This window comes from Myripristis murdjan, chromosome 5, assembly GCF_902150065.1.
Source record: "Myripristis murdjan chromosome 5, fMyrMur1.1, whole genome shotgun sequence".
Taxonomy (NCBI): Eukaryota; Metazoa; Chordata; class Actinopteri; order Holocentriformes; family Holocentridae; genus Myripristis; species Myripristis murdjan.
The window spans coordinates 31,411,649-31,428,316 of NC_043984.1; the positions used below are offsets into that span (position 1 = coordinate 31,411,649).

The window sequence follows — 16,668 nt, forward strand, 5'->3', positions numbered from 1 at the left end:
TTCAAAGTATGATGATGTTAAAGTAAGCCAATTAGGCAGCAAAATGAGACTTTTATGTACACAAAGGCATCGAGTAGTCGATATGAGATGGATTATTGGAGCTACTGGATGGAGAATCTAGGGAGGCAACAGCTTTATGACGCAAGATTATTTTAAACCCTGTCACACACACACACATATGGAGAGGTGTATAGATATATGAAAGTGTTGTTTTGTGGTGGATGTAGGCCACTGACCAGCGAGGCACGTCGAGACATGCGACTGAGAGGCTTGCAGTGCGGCGAATTCTCACTCTCCAGCTGCAGCTTCCGGAGAAACTCAGGGGGCAGACGGATGTCCATGGGCAGAGACATGCGCTTACTGACGTCCTGCAGGCAGTCAGCAGACACCCATTAATGCAAAGGCAAAACACACACGTAACAACAAACACACAGATCCTCCTGACCGGAGACATAGCAGAGGTTAAACCCGCCTAAATCAGTTTAGCAACATCTGTATTTACAGAGAGGTTAACCTCCTTTTTTTTGCTGACTTCAGTCTGTATTACAATTCACTGAATACATAAAATAAAACAAACCAAGATAGAGGAACAGCGTATTTGCAGGGGATAAATGAACGCTTCCCTGAAATTTGATCTTTGTTTAGGTTAACCTCTTGGATTCACTTTAAATTTCCACTTAAAGCTTAAAGTTAGAGAAAAGTTTCTCTATATTGAACAACAACATCACAAACATATTCTGTATCTGCTGGTTGCAACGCCTCATTGAACACTTATCCTGAGCGAGACCCAAAGACGCCATTGTTTTCTGGCTGCGGCATCACATTAAATATAAAAAAAATATATCTAGATGTTGTGAATCGTTTTATAAACATGTCCCTGTAGGGATGTTCACTAGAATTTCAAATAAATTTCTTCTGTGCGTCTGAAGAGAGCTCGGCTGCACAGCGGTGACAAAGTTGAAGAGATTAATGTTTGGCTTATGCTGACTGCCTGCTGGAGATCATCATTTACCAGCCTTTTGATTCACCACCGCATCGCTGCTCCTGCCACAACTCAGAATATATTAGGATGAGCTCGATTACTTTATAAGACATTAGATTTATATGTATTTGTAAATTTCGAATGTGTCTGTTTGGTCTTCAGTTGGGATTTCAACACTGCACAGACACTCAGCAGATATATGTACAATCAAATGTGGTAGTTTAGATACATTTTTGTTGCTTTTTTTTTTTTTTTTTTTTTTTTTTTTTTTAATACAGCCCTGCACTACCATGTCCTTTTGGGCAGATTGGAGTTTTACTTAAAAACACATTTCTTGGAGGCCAAGCTGCTCCGGAGGCAGAAATAATCTCATTGACCGAGTTAAACCTCGGCGGGCAGAGCCATAGAACCGCAGTTTTTCAGGCTAAATAACATTAGAGTGAAGCCCGGTGAAAAAGGCAGAGTGGTCAGAGAGGAGGTGGCTAATATTATGAAGCAGGAGAGAGAGACGGGTTCACGTTCGACATGAGGACCATCAGGTTTAAGCTCGGCTCCACCATGTCTAAACATGAACAACATCAGACTTCACTTTGTCAAAAAATAATGAGCCACATTTCTTATAGTAAGGCTGAAAGATCTATTATACACATACATTTTGCATTGTTTGTTTAGGCACACCGGAGCCCTAAATTTATTCATCTCTGCATCATGCTCATTATCTGGAAACATCGAGGAGGAAAAGCATTCAAAAACCAGACAAGACCAAATCGATACACAGAAAAGGAGTTTTGTTCATCCCAGTGGGAAGTATTGAGTTTATAAATCCAACTTTACTTCCAGTTTTAGCAGCAATCTTTCTATACCACATATCATATCAGTGCCAAAGCGCCTGAAATCTATCTAAGTGTGGCTTTTTGTACAAAAATAGCTCTCAACTGGAGAATTTAGATCCCCCCTTCTAACATTATCCCCGATGTTCACCATTACCTGGACATATGGGCACATAAATATCATGCATATAATCAGAAGTAATGCAAACGTCCTGCCAGCATGAGAACAGACAAATATTTCTGTGCATATAACGTAATTCCAGGATGTAGAGCCACTGCAGGGATAGCATTCCCGAATGTGAGGAAACCTCCTATCTGCATCTATGTCATCATTACATTTACATCCACATCCTATTTACATCTACATCGGCTTTTATTATCTTGTCTTTTATGCTTTTAGTGCATTTAGAAGTGAACACGGCAGTCTGCTCGAAGACAACACTCAAAGGTCAGTGCACATTCGTTCCTGTGCATTTATTATTCTTGTTGACTTAAGTGGTTCTGGTTGTAATTGCCTGAGCTCCGAGCCCTCTCAACGTGTTGCCATTATTTCCGTCTCCGCAGCACCATATTTTTCCTGAGTGACTTGATGGCGCTTCCTTCTGTCTTAGATCCACTTGACTGGCTGGTGTGAGCTGTGTGGAGTATGAGACGGAGTCAGAGTGATTCACACTCTTTCCACGGGGACTTTTTTTTTTTTTTTTTTTTCTTTGAATAGGTGGAACTGTGAACTGTGCCAGTGCCAATAAAAAAAGTCTGGAGTTGCAGGGAGGGAAGAAAATGGAGAGAAGCGATGGAAAGCTTCCGAGGTGACTCACGGAGCTGGCCGAGGTGGAAATGGAGAAACGACTCCCGGGGAAGAGATTAGATAAGAGAACAAACTATTTGAGTCATTGCTGATGCGCATTACAGACTTGTCTTTTTAATGTCTGTGATGTCTACTTCAGCTTATAGTACACAGGCTCATTTCCTTTGTGTTATTTAACGTCATTTAAGTATTAAAGAAGTAGTTCAAGTACGATAGAAAAGACGACACTATTTCCCGCTGAGGAACACAGACACACTGCATTTATCTCACTCACCCTCTATCTAAGCCCTGGCTGGGGGTAAATAGATACACTCTGATGGTTTTCTTTGGCAGAAAATACTTCCCAATTAAACTCCTCCCTCCTGAGGGCTGTGATCATGCTGACTATGCCTGTCATTCAGCGCGTTTACATGCAGTATAGTAATTGAGTTTTTCAGCACGTATGGGCAGTTATCTGATTTCTCAAGTGGCACATTAAGGAGAAGGCCAGCTATCTTACATGGGGTAAGGGATTAAGAGGAATCCAGCTTACACAGCTCGATTTCTGCCGGAGAAACCCAAATTTTAGGTCACGTAAACCCTTACGCATGTGTACATGTGCAAGGAATTGAGCGCAGATAAGGAAACTGACGGGATACACACAATAAAAACACACTATACAATGCATGGGAGACAAAAACATTTAAATATTCATTGAAGAATGCTTAACAAATTTAGATGCAAGTCACCACGGATGAAAATATAAGTAAACAAAAAACAAATCGGCTTTGGCTCTCAGAAGCAGACCGACGAAGCTTGGGGAAATCGGCAAGTCGGCTGCAGCCATAGCGGTCCGAGGAACGACCGGGATGGGGAGGAAACACAGTTCCTGGGGAGTGTGTGTACACAGGAGTTTGGAGTAGCCAAAGCAAGGCAACATGGAAGCTTGTTTCCTAATTTCTTGCCATAACCTGGGCTCTCATCCGTTAACCTGGATGCTCATCCGGTGTCTTGTGTGGATGTGAATGTAGTTTATGTATTTGGAAAAGCTGTTTCCGTTGAGTTTTTCACATGTAAATTTTTGATGGTTTGAGCTCCACAAGCAAATTCCCATTCAGCCTCATTGTACTAAAGTAAAGATTCTGGAAAACTGGAAAACTTGTACTTTTGGTAAAATCTCCCTTTAACCTGCGTCTCTTTACCTCCATGGAGAAGCGTCTGTGCTGGGCCTTGCTGTGGTAGTGCAGATGGGAGGGGGACTGGCCTCCCGGTGTGGCTGGCTCAGGGCTCACCGGGCTGGCGTCATGAGACGGAGGACCCAGGCTGTCTGGAGCCAGGCCTGCAGAGCACAGACAGAGGAATCGTTTTCAGTCACCACACTGGGGATGCATACAGTGTTTGACAGCAGGCTGGTGCAGCGGTGCAGCAGACACACTGTCCTTCAATCAGCTGATTGGGTTTCAAGCTGCCCGGGTCGGTTATAACATCCACCATGAAGCGTGCAGTTCAATGAATGTTTCCACTGCTGACCCTGACCTCCCTGTGGAGTGATAACTGGATTTCATTACTCTTACAAAGTATATATATATAAAAAAACTCATTAGATGTATGTCATTATATGTCCATAGCACTTTATTCTGTTTCTATCTCCAGTCTTTCCCTATTAAAGATCATTCAACATCCAGAGGATTAATACAAGACCACTAAAGGCCCCTGTAATTCTTTGACCCCTGAAATCCTTATGTATATGTACAAAAGCTTGTTCAATTTCATTCTACAAATGTAAATGTGTATGCCAAACATACAATGTGGCAGTGTGGCATTGTACAAAGTCATTTAGCATCAGCCCCAGTCTGGAAATGTAGTTTTTTTCTTTTAAAAAAAAAAAAGTGTAAGTGAGACACTGCCTCTTGTTTCCAAAGCTAATCAGCTTCTTTCAAGGATTTTCTTTTATCAGTTTTCTTGACAGACTTCTTGATGGACTGATCGGCCTTATTCTGACCTTCTACATATGCACAGAAAGCCTTAATGCAATAACTCTGGTAAAGTCATGTCCATTATTGTTGTCTGTACTGCGCATGTTGTGTTTTAATGTGATGTGAATTCATGTGATGTGTTTTTACCCAACTTGTGAAGCCTGGGGCAACAAAGATGATCTTATATTATCTTATCTTACGTCTATACTTGTTCACAGAAAAAATCCCTAAACAAAGGAAACTGCATCGGAAACAAGTGGGATATCTTTTTTTTTCACTTGTTTTCAGAAAAATGTAACACTGGAGATGAGACTAAGACACAAATGTGCAAACTCATGTCACATAATGCATATAAACACAGCTTTACACACAGCAACAACTAAAGGAGAAAACCTGTCCTCTCAGTGTCTCGTCTCGCTCAGCCTCGCCTCGTTCAGGCTGCTGAGGAGGAAGTGCAGACAATTAGAGTTTGAGCACAACAGCACAGTGGTGGTTCAATCAGGCCCATCAGCCAGCGTGCCACAGGGAAGGCCGTGAGAGTGTGTGTGTGTGTGTGTGTGTGTGTGTGTGTGTGTGTGTGTGTGTGTGTTTGATGCCTGCGGTCGACTTCTTTTGAACACTACCTGATGTAAGGTTTGATCCTCTGTCTGAATGGAAAGTGTTAACTGTGTGACAGCTGCAGTGCTTGAAGTGGACATGCATCCCCATTGTAATGGCAGCCTCCTGGCATGCATGTTTGTGTGTGTGTGTGTGTGTGTGTGTGAGAGAGAGAGAGTGTTTGTGGTACCCTCCTGGGGTGAAGCACAAAATGCTTTAACTCCTTGTTTCCATGGGGACTACGAATAACGAGGGAAGCGATCGTCAAATCTCAGCGCTAAGGTGGTGTCGTATGGCCTTTCACACACACACACACACACACACACACACACACACAGTATATATACATCCAAACACATGCACGGTCATTAATATTCACCACACAATCTATAGCCCTCCTCTTCTGACAGGAAATTCAATAGCTGTCGCTCCTATTAAACACACACACACACACACACACACACACACTAGATATATAAAAGCTGCAGGTGTATCAGTGACAACAAAGACACAGAGGAGGAGGAAGACGGATGGAGGCAGCGGTGGGGCAGATGCTCTGATTTGACAACGGGTGGATGAGCCTGACAGCGACGCTTTAACGGTGGCAGTGAGGTGGACAGCAGCTCACTTTGTGCGAGATTGATTGACGGAATAAATGAGGGAAACAGGTTGGGGAGTGTGTGTGTGTGTGTGTGCGTGTATGGGGAGGGGGGGCTGCTGCTCTGCCGGTCATTTGTATATCACAGCAACAGCGCTCCTTTGATCTGCTGATGTTAATGAGGGTCAGCGAAAGCACCCACACATCCACACACTCACACACAGATGCACATGCACACACACACGCACATGCACACACACACTCTATATTCACAGTTGCACACGGTGTCTGATTGCTGTGCGATATGGATAGACGCCTGCAAGATATTTTGTTTAGTAAAGGACAATCCAATAAAGGAAACCACATGATGTTTCTGCGGCATTTCCATCAAAGACGGTGAGTGGAGAGGGAAGGGGACGAGGGAGGCAGTGGGGACGGGCAGCACACACACACACACACACACACACACACAGAGAAAAACAGAAAGGGAGAAACTATAAAGGCAAACACAGCTGGCTTCAGCGTTGAGGCCCGGTGGAGAATCCTCTGAATGCAAATGAAGGTGAAATAGAGAGAGAGAGAGAGAGACAAACTGCAAAACTTGTTATGACACGGCTGCAGGAATGAAATAAGTCAGAGTGGATAATCTGATTAAGTACATTTGTTTCCCAAATGTGGGTTACGCTGCCACAGTGAGCGGCTTTGTAAACGACAGGAAACTTAATTGTCTTTAGACCGAGTCTCTGCTGCAGAACACTCCGTTATAGCTGGAGCGGATCCGGCTCAGTTAAAGGTGAATTACGTCAGATTTTCACTGCTTTGCACAACTAAATGACCGATCTGCAGGGGTTTCACAGGTTTGAGCCACACACACACACACACACACACTCATTTTCACAAGGACAGTGCTCAGAATGAGTGGCTTCAAGACATTTCATTCACAAGCTCAAAACAACAACAACAACACCAACAAAAGCAGTATTATTGTTATTACAGTATTTTACATCATGATGTCTCACTTCAACATGTTTCTGTTCAGTCTCCCCTGGTCTATTTTGAAGATGTGATTTTTTTCTGTCACGTTCAGACTACCATAAGCTGAGCCAGGCGCCTGTCGATGTTATCACACATTTTCCTGTTCGCACACTGGCGACTTGCTCGGTTTTGAGTCATCCCGAGGTTCAAAAACTCTGATGCGAAATGCTGATATTTTTGTCAGCGTTTATGGGCTCATAAAAAATGGCTTCCAAACATTATTTTTAAGCAGGTTACAAATGGAGAGGGTGACAGGAACAGGGGGCTGATGATTCTCCTCTACAGGCAAACCGCATGATCGAGCCAACCGGCATGATCAAGACAAGAAAACACACACACACTACTAATGACTGTGTGTATGTGTGTGTGTGTAGGTGCACGTGTGTGTGCACCTGGCCGCTGATTGTAACAAACATCTGATGAGGACAATAATCAAGTGAAGGGCTGCTTGTCACATGGCCTCGTAGGAATTCTCCCCGCTGACTTTTGAGATGAGACGTAAACATTTTTACTATTTTGTCATCAGTTTCTTTGCAAATTTCTCCAAACACAGTTCTTCCTATGCAGTCGAGATTATCGTTCATGACTGACTGATGAGAGATTCCCATCAGAGCTTCGATGCGTCTCGGCGGTTTATGTAATTACGCTCGACGTCACATTAGCACGTTCATCTGGGAGCCGGGCAAAACAGGTTTTAATTGATTAATACATGGGAAGTAAACAGGGGGATTTTGCTTAATATGGTGCATTAGGAATTAGGCGAGCAGGAAGTCCTGGCTGCCTCTTAAGGGCGCTCACGTGCACGAGCACACACACACGAGCGTGCACGGCTAATTTTGTAGCCGTGGAATTATGTTTGTGTTCGGCATGTGTGAATCTAAACTGATTTAGTATGTCTCACTAGATTAGCCGTAATGAAGGAGATCAGTGTGTGTGTGTGTGTGTGTGTGTGTGTGTCCCTGCTCAGTGATCTGAGACTGATTGACTTTCTTTGTCTTTGACAATTTGATCCAGCCGCTCAGATGTTTAAATAGACACAACAAACACACAACAGGGGGTTCCAGTCTGACACTGCTGAAGGAGTTACGATCGCCACAGGATGAAGTCTATATTTAATAAGGTTTACATAATATATTTTCCTATGTGTGTTTTCTCAGCGTCACACAGCGGCTGAAAATGACAATAAACCGCGCAGCGACGTATTTGTGCCACAGAGGAAAACAAATCGGCTCAGTTGCTCATTATAGCAGGAGAAGAAGCTTTTTTTTTTTTTTTTCCACATCGTAATGAAACCTTTTCTTGTTATTATGACTCACCAACTTATCTCATTACAACAAGAAACTTTTCTCATTACAGCAACATGCTAGCTTATCTCGTTTATTATATGAAACTCATATGTTTTAATGAGGAAAAGGATCTGTTAAAGCCTGATGAGAGAGCAGCATTAGGAGAGCGGATAAATTAAGAGCGCCGCGTTCACGAGATTTGATTGAGTTCTATTTCATGGCCGGGCTGAGACGTGAGTCGACGAGCACAACGGAGGATGTTGTGATACATGGTAGTGCACTGCTGCCATTCATATTTTCAGCCCATTTCAACAGGCCAAATCCCAGTTCGAGACCAGCCTATCTTGTTATAATGATATACGTTATCTCAACAAGAACCGTTTAATAGATAAGACGAGATAAGTTGGCATGTCGTAATAATGAGAACAGATATTATAAGGTCAAAAAGTCTTGTTCTGATGAGAAAAACATCTCTTTATCACAAGAACATTATCTGGAATATCATAGGAATATCATTAATTTGATGAGTAATGAGTAATTTAGTAGTAGATTACATTTAAGCAGCTTCATCGTTACTCCAAAAGCAAATGTTGGGAAGGTTACTTTTGAAATGTAATACAATGCAGATTACTAGTTATCCTGTTAAAAATGTAAAAAAGTATAGTAACTATCTTTATTACTTCACCAAAGTAATGTATCTTATTACATTGGATTACATTTTGATTACTTTTCTCACAAGTGTTTTAGATTTTACAATAAAGCTGAAACATCCTGAAACATCAGATTAAAACAAGCAGAACTCAACACTGACTGTCAAACGTTTAGTAAGTTTTTTTTTTTTTTTCAATATAACTTGAATTAAAAGAAGAAAGGTTGGATTTTTTTTTTTTTTTTTTTTTTTTTTTATAGCAGAACCACCAAAACAAATCACGAGTCTGTCGATCACAAACAACAAAGGGCCTTGACGTGGTCGGCCTTTGATTTGATTGGCAGACGAGAGGCGGTGCAAATTCAAACAAGAGAGCCAATCAGAAACGGCGCTCATGATTTGAATAAATCCTACCCCTGATGGTGATCAGCTCAAATTTGTCCCAACGGCCTTGCAGACCTGCGTTGTCTGGACGTTTGTCAAGAGAAGACGCAGAGCAACAGAATGAATGTTGAATTCTACATATAAGCTCGATATTTGTATGTAATCACCAACATTTTGATTAGGAACTGTAATTTATTTGCATTTTTTCAGTAAGTGCAACTGATTACAATTACATTTGTTTTGTAATTTAATGACATGCTACCAGTTATTCCTCAATAGCCGACTGCTCAATGAGCTTTTTGCACCTTGAAAATTAGATACTCAAGGAGGAACAACATAGAAAAGTTTGAAAAAATAATGGAAACCTTCCTGGTCTGATTTCATTTCCTTGAGTCCTGATGAGTTCTCCTCTCTAACTTAAGACAGGATTGTTTATGTTGCTTCTTAAAAAATAGAAGACACAAAGCAGCAAAAAATAGCCTTGAGATAAACTTACGGTGTGTGTTTTTATAAAATCTGTATGTATATCTTGCTGTATCGGGATATGTGTGCATGCGTATGTGTACATATTTTCTTTTGCATCCAGATTCTGTAATTTATTTCAAAATCATGTCCATTGAACATATTGCTTATTATATTTTTAAATGCATTTGTAACCTTTTTGTTCTTTTTTTCACATATTGTAATTTTGCCTCTGTCATGAAAAATCAATAAGGAGAGCTATAAAAAAAAAATAACGATATTGCTCATGGTGTTCAAAATTCAAAGATTAATGCAATGGGGATGTTTTGGGCATGCAAGTAAATCCTTTGCGAAAATGGCGGGGTTTTCAACAAGCAGATACATATTGCAGGAAGTCTTAATCCCTCAGCATCAGGGAGGGAGGGCTGATGGACAAGAGTGAAAAGAAAACTGGCAACATCAGATGACTGTCGACTGAGGTCAGACAAGGGTGTTGCTCTCTCTTTCTTCCTCTTGCCACTACAGCGTCTCTCTCCCTTTTCCTCGTCATCCTCTGGTCTCTCGGTCGGGCTCTGTCTTTCTTGACCCGGAGCAGACGGTGAGGCAGATGCAGGGACTGTTGAGGGTTTAAAACACAAATCCAGCTGCTTCTCTTGTGCAGCTACAGCAAGTGTCATCAGGACAACTCTGCACTTTATTCCTGTGTTTGATGACTTGACTTGAGAAATAAAACAGTGGAATTGGTGTGATAGCATGCATTCTTTCTTTTTTTTTTTTTCAATTTGAAAATGATGAAAATGTATGTTACTTTAAGGTATCCCTGGCTTTAGTTTGTATTATATTTATCCAGGCTCTCAGTGCTAAGGAACATACAGTACCATGTGCTCGCAATTGCTGACTATTTGATGTTATTAAAAACAAATTCTGAATCCTTTTCAGCTCTTTTGCATTATCTAACCTCACTTCCATCTCCATAATGCCCTCTCATTTCTCCTTTTGAAGCTGGCTTACCCCCCGTGTCCCAGCACCAGTGGCGGCACCAGCTCCAGCCGGAAAACCTCGACTAATCTGTGAGGGTCCGCTACAGACACGAAAGGAAGGAGGGGAGGAAGGAAGGAAGGAAGGCTTTGGTATTTCCAATTAAAATCCCAGAATGAGACGGCAGTTTCTGAGATATTAATAAAACCGTCCTGATCATTCACACAGAGATCAAAAGAGGGAAGTAGAATAGTTCAGAGTTCAGGACTTTCTAAATGAAACCATCATCTCTTGGTTGCGGGGTGGTTTGTCTAACCACTGGGCCGGACTCCCAGCCATTTCAATTGCTTATAAAAGGCTATAATAATGGCTTGATCTTTTTCTGGCAACCAACAAAACCAATGAACCTGAAAAAGGGAACAGTGGAAAAACTTGGCTGCAAGGTTAACAACTAAAGTCTGCAAAGTCTGACTAGCAGGCGTTGACCCTGATTTGTCCTCGATTTTGAGTGTATGCAAATCATAAAAAAAAGAGGTTTGAAGTTAATAGAGGTTCCAAACACACCCACAAAATCACAGCAGCAAAAAAAAAAAAAAAAAAAAAACTGAAAGCTGCTGGATACAAGATTAAAAGCGTGCCTTGAAACGCAGTGCCTGAGCTGCACATGTAACCTGCTTTCACTGCTTTACACGCAACATGTGTGCACTCATTAGCAACAGAAATCGTGTTTGCTTCGTGTCCTGTCACTTGCCTCTGTTTAATGCACACAGAGCAAGTGAGACGATGGCCCACGTCATTCAGAGATAGCCACTGGTCTGTTTGCTTTGATGTCGTCAACCACACTGATATCAGGGACATCAGGGTAACTTTGTAAATCACAACTCCTGCAGGACTCCTAGCTCCAGTAAATGAGGTCTATCTGTATGTTGTAGGTGTGAATGGGTGCTTTACTGTTGCACCGGGCTCTAGCCAGTTCTTACCCTGAGTGTGTCGGATGTTGAGCTGGTTGATCTGCTCGGTGAACTCGTTCTCCTCAATGGTCTCAGTGCGAGGAACGGAAAGAGAGAAACGCCTCTTAAAGTTCTTCATCTTGTGCATGGTGCTGAGGAGCAGAGCCTAGGGGAGAGAGAGAGAGAGAGAGAGGAGTCATAGTTGCTTATTTGTGATGTACAAACAAAAACAGGAATATATTCATGCACATCGTCTCTCCATCGATCCATGATTTGACCCATCCAGTCATCCTTCCATCCCATTTCATGAAAACAAACATCGCTCGTCTCAGATGAAACATAACCAGCATGGCTATCAAACTCTACAAGTGTAACTCAATTTTTGGTGGTAAAAACTCCAGTTGAACGTCTGTGACATTTTTACAAACAGATATTCCACATTCAAGATATCAACAATGTGTTTTTTTACTAGTCATAATATTACATCTACATATCCATACAGCAACTTTGACTAGTCATAATTCTATGTAAATTTCACTCGGCATTTCTGTCCCCATTGACTTACAGGGAGTCTCATTCACTTTTAATTGCAATTTGTTTTTGACTGGTAAAAAGTCAAATTAGGAAAAAAAAAAAAAAATGTAAACCTACAATTAGATTTTTACCGTCAGAATCTGTAAATCCAGATATCGATATTCTGACTAGTGTGGTTCTACTTCTAGATATCAATGATATATATCTGTCGAGTCAAAACTAATATCCTGAATTACTTTTTGATTAGTCAAAATTCAATTATGGATGGAAAAATGTCATTGTAGATATCTTAAACTGGGATTTTACTTGTGAAAAACTTCATTGTAGACATCTTGAATCACAATTTCTGTAGTAGAAATGTGTATTCCAACTGGAGTTTCTACAAATTGTAACTTGAAAAGGCATTTAAGTCTAAACCTCGGCTGATATGACCAATCACATTATATCCTCTTATCCATCTGCATCTTCTCTACCCATGTAACGATCCATGTAATCATACAATATAACTATGCATTCATGAAGCGATCCGTCCTTCCCTCTAGGCATGCATTCATTCACTCTTTATCTTTGGGATCTGTCACGTTCACTGATGTGAGACTAACCCTTTGATATACAGCGTTCATCTGGGGAACAGAACATGGTCTCATTATGACTCCCCGTTTATATAAAGGTTCAATAAATAGAATAAAGTCACAGACGCACCAATTCAAAACCCTGCTGCAATTAAACCAACACTAACCAGTCTCAAGCAAAATATGTTTGATGAAGAAAAAAGAGAAACATCTCCTTGAAAGTAAACAATCAGTAACTATTTTGCTCCATATGGCCATGTGACAAAACTACAGATGCTAAGAACAAATCGCTGCAGATGGCTAGAAGAAAGCAGAATGCAGAACATAAGAAGAAGAAGAAGAAAAAAACCATCAACAAAAACAACGACAGCAAAAGATCAGCGCTAATTCTCTGCAAAACAGAGGGTATCCCTTAGATACGGTGCATCTGCAGTCATAAACTAGACATTAAACATGCAGTGTGTACACGCACTACAAAGCCATCTCGTGAGGCTGCGATGTGTGTTTGTGTGCAGGGTGACCGCGGAGAGGTTTCTCTGTCATCTGATAATGAGGTGCAGATCAGCAGGACAGCAGCTGATCAGTGCGTTCACTCATCTGCTGGCTCCAGAGGTTACATAACCACAGCCGAGCCTGCTGCTTATTACTTCAGTCTTTCTCTCGCTCCGTCTTTCACTCGTCTCCAGGCTTCAGCTTCTCCGCTCTGTGAGCTGCAGTGGCTGCTGGTATGGCTTGTCTTCTTGATTCCTTTACTATCATGGATTCCTATGTGTGTGTGTGTGTGTGTGTGTGTGTGTGTGTGTGTGTGTGTGTGTGTGTGTGTGTGTGTGTGAGTATATCTGTGCATGCTCATTATTCTGACAACCTGAGAGCTACGTCTGCCTGCTAGTGGGCTCAGTCTGAGCGAGGCTCCTGAATCCCTTTTGTTATTTTTATGACTTAATAGCCCATCCGGATATTATTCTGTGTCTCTGAGCAATCAAAAACTCTTTGGTAGATTAGATGCAGCACCTGCTCTACACCTCAGGTGGCTGGCTGCTCTCCGTTCAGTAGTATCCACGCATGCACGTGGAAATGAATGCATGCACACATGTGAACACACTCACACACACATGTGAATGCATGCAAGCAGCTCATGATGGAAAACGCCCGGGTGTATCCAGATCTTATGACTGACTCAGTGGAATCTTCCGTGTCACACATGTCCTTTTCAAATCCCCTCTGAGGTGTCTTGCATACTGCAAAAAAAAAATCTCCGTTTAGTGTCATACCCAGTTGTAAAAATTGTATTTTTTTTTTTTAAAACAAGTTAAAAAAAAAAAAATAAAAAAATCTGCCAGTGTGATGAGTTAATCTGAACCCTTTCCACTGCAGATTCATTTTTCTCAGGATTTTTTTTTTCTGGGAAGAGGTATAAATATGTTGAAATGAGCTATATTATATTACTTCAAGTTGAATAGCATTGGATTCCACGGGCAGACCTCGTTCTAAGAAAAACAAGACCGAATAAATGATTTACCACGATGCAGATTTTCTCGAAGGGCACATGGCCGCTGATATTAAGCATTGTGTTTGAGGCGAATTACATGCCAATTACACGCCCTTTGACCCACATCATCAAACAGCTGCAGACATGACCAATGTGCTCAGGCCACACAGTCAATCCCCGATGCCAGCTGCCCCTCAAAGAGACAAAGTCATTATTTTTCTGTTTCTGCTACGTGCCTCCCTCCTCTTTGCCCAGTGGCCAGACGAGCCTGGTGAAGGAAAAGCTCGGGCTGGAGTCACGGAGGGCAAGGAAGTCAAACATACGACCCGACTGACCCTGGACGAGGAAGAGCACTAAATCACGTGTGGTTTTCGTGGCCTTGCTTAGTCTGAAACCAGATTTTATAAAGCACTTAACTTTGCGCTGTGGTCAGCATAGCCTTGAGCTGCTCCACTGGTGATAAACTGGATACTGAATATATGAACATGTGTAGTTTGTGTTTAGTTTTTACACCTAAACTGATTGTGTTTAACAATCTTATGTGCGTTTAACTCCTGAAATGTACAGTGACTTGTATTGGACATTAGTATGACCTGTCAGATTAGAGGTCCAAACTAACTGTGCATTGTTGTTTGTAGATGTGAACAAGTAAAAGTTATTCTCACAAAGGTCTTGAGTTAGGAAAAAGGAAAGAAAACAGTCTCAACAGCACAGAAGCGTGGGTGGCAGCCATAAATTGAACAATTAGTGTGGGAGATGAAGCAGCTTAAAAGGCAACAGTGGAGGCATGAGAAAGATGTTTTTTTTTTTTTTTTTTTTTGAATTACTTTATAGCATTGAACAGGGCCTGGTGAGGAAACTAAACAAAGAATGAACAGGCTAGTATAGCGTTTTGCACAGATCACTGTTCTGCAAAAAAGAGAAAATAACCCAAGAAAAGATGCACTGATAGTGAAAGTTTAAATATTTAGGACCTCATGGAACTACACCGTGGAAAAATAAAATTAAAATTAGAACACCAGATAGCTGTTACCCTGCCAAAACAGAAAGAGCCACACAATTCAGGAGTGTTGTCAGCCCTGCAGCCTCATGGAGCACCATTATCAGGTAAACAAAAATACACCAGATGTCTTAAGATGTTTATATAAGCTTTAGTGGGATGGGATTGTGCACGGGAGCAGCAAATAATCCACAGACGAGAGCAGAAGGCAGGAGGAACGCTAATTCCAAAAAGAGCAAAAGCCTTTAGAGATGAATCAATTTCAGCTCCTGAATCGAGAGGGGAAGGGATATTCTTCGGTATAATAGCACGCAGATAGAAAGGAGCAAGCTGATCAACACGACTGTGCAAAGAGCGGAAACACTAGCCGTTTTAAAACAAAGAATTTTGAGTCAAATTCAAGAGGAGAGATCTCAGCATTGAAAACGTGGACCTGGAAAATGCATTTGGCTCGGTGTAACACAGCCTTCAGTGGGTCGCAGTTTCTTTAGAGCACCAAACATCATGAAAACGTGGCGGAGCTCTGTTTCCTAAACATGTTTCACAGGAATGTAATTCACCACGGCATGGCAGCACTTGACAACTGGTATCATGGCAGGGTGCACGTCTTCCCTCCAGCATTCACGACCGCAGTGGAGGAAATCATTAGGGCATCCAAATGGTTTGTGGGTGGGGAGAGGCAACGGCGCAGAGCTTTCCTCAGGGCTTATAAGAAATTATATGACAGATTTAAGTACATGACCAAAAAAAAAAAAGCTGCTTTCCAAGATGAATATTAACCTGAAATGATCTCAAATCAAGGCTGAAAACATTCAAATCTATTTTTGAGAAACTCTCAGATAAAGCAAATTTCATTAATACAGAGAAACCTGCCAAAAGTAGAGGAAGGTCGAATAAGGACAAGCTAAAGACAAGATTAAGACAGGGCGGCATGAAGATTTATAGAGAAATCAGTGTTATCAACCAAGTTAAGTTGATCAGCATCCGCCTCTGACAATCATATTTAAGTGTTCAAAGTGTCGAAAGTCTGTATGAACTCACAGTTTTTGTTATGCTGCTGAAGTCATGCTGTATCACGTCGGCTAATTACGATTTTACTGTGCCTACTGCCATTGTAAGATTTTCATGATTCATTATGCGGGAGGATTACTGCACTCAGTGGATTCTCTTGTGCTGTGAGGATTCCTCAAAAAGCAGAGCCTTATAGTCCAAAATAACTAGTATAGTACTGTAAATTACGGTATAATTTGCTGTTTTCGATACATTTTATATCCTCCATGTGAATCTGAGTGGACCACCCTTACATTGTAGAGCTTATCAAAAATGACTGAATGAATGGTAGAGTGCATGCTTCATATTTAGCCCATATATTGAGTCCTTACTGCAGCAGGTTGAAATCCAGTCTCCAACCTTTTGCTGCATGTCATCCCCTCTCTCTTCCTCTCTCTGCCGCCTTTCTTATCTGTCTCTACTGTCACTATCAAATAAAGCAGAAAAAAAAAGATGACACCTTTTTATTTCAGGATTTGAAGCATGGCTGAGTTGAGCCATGCTATATC

At 41.5% G+C, this 16,668-nt stretch overlaps 1 protein-coding gene across 1 annotated transcript in view; it reads right to left on the reverse strand.

Moving 5' to 3' along the window:
• Nucleotides 1–16,668, reverse strand: part of cdk18 (cyclin dependent kinase 18) — a 55,557-nt gene that overhangs the window by 17,399 nt on the left and 21,490 nt on the right. The window contains exons 2-4 of the mRNA XM_030052296.1: nt 11,545–11,680; nt 3,802–3,938; nt 237–368 (exon numbers count right to left, since the gene is read on the reverse strand). Coding sequence (XP_029908156.1) covers nt 237–368; nt 3,802–3,938; nt 11,545–11,662 — 387 coding nt within the window. The 5' untranslated portion in view covers nt 11,663–11,680. The remainder of the gene's footprint in view (nt 1–236; nt 369–3,801; nt 3,939–11,544; nt 11,681–16,668) is intronic.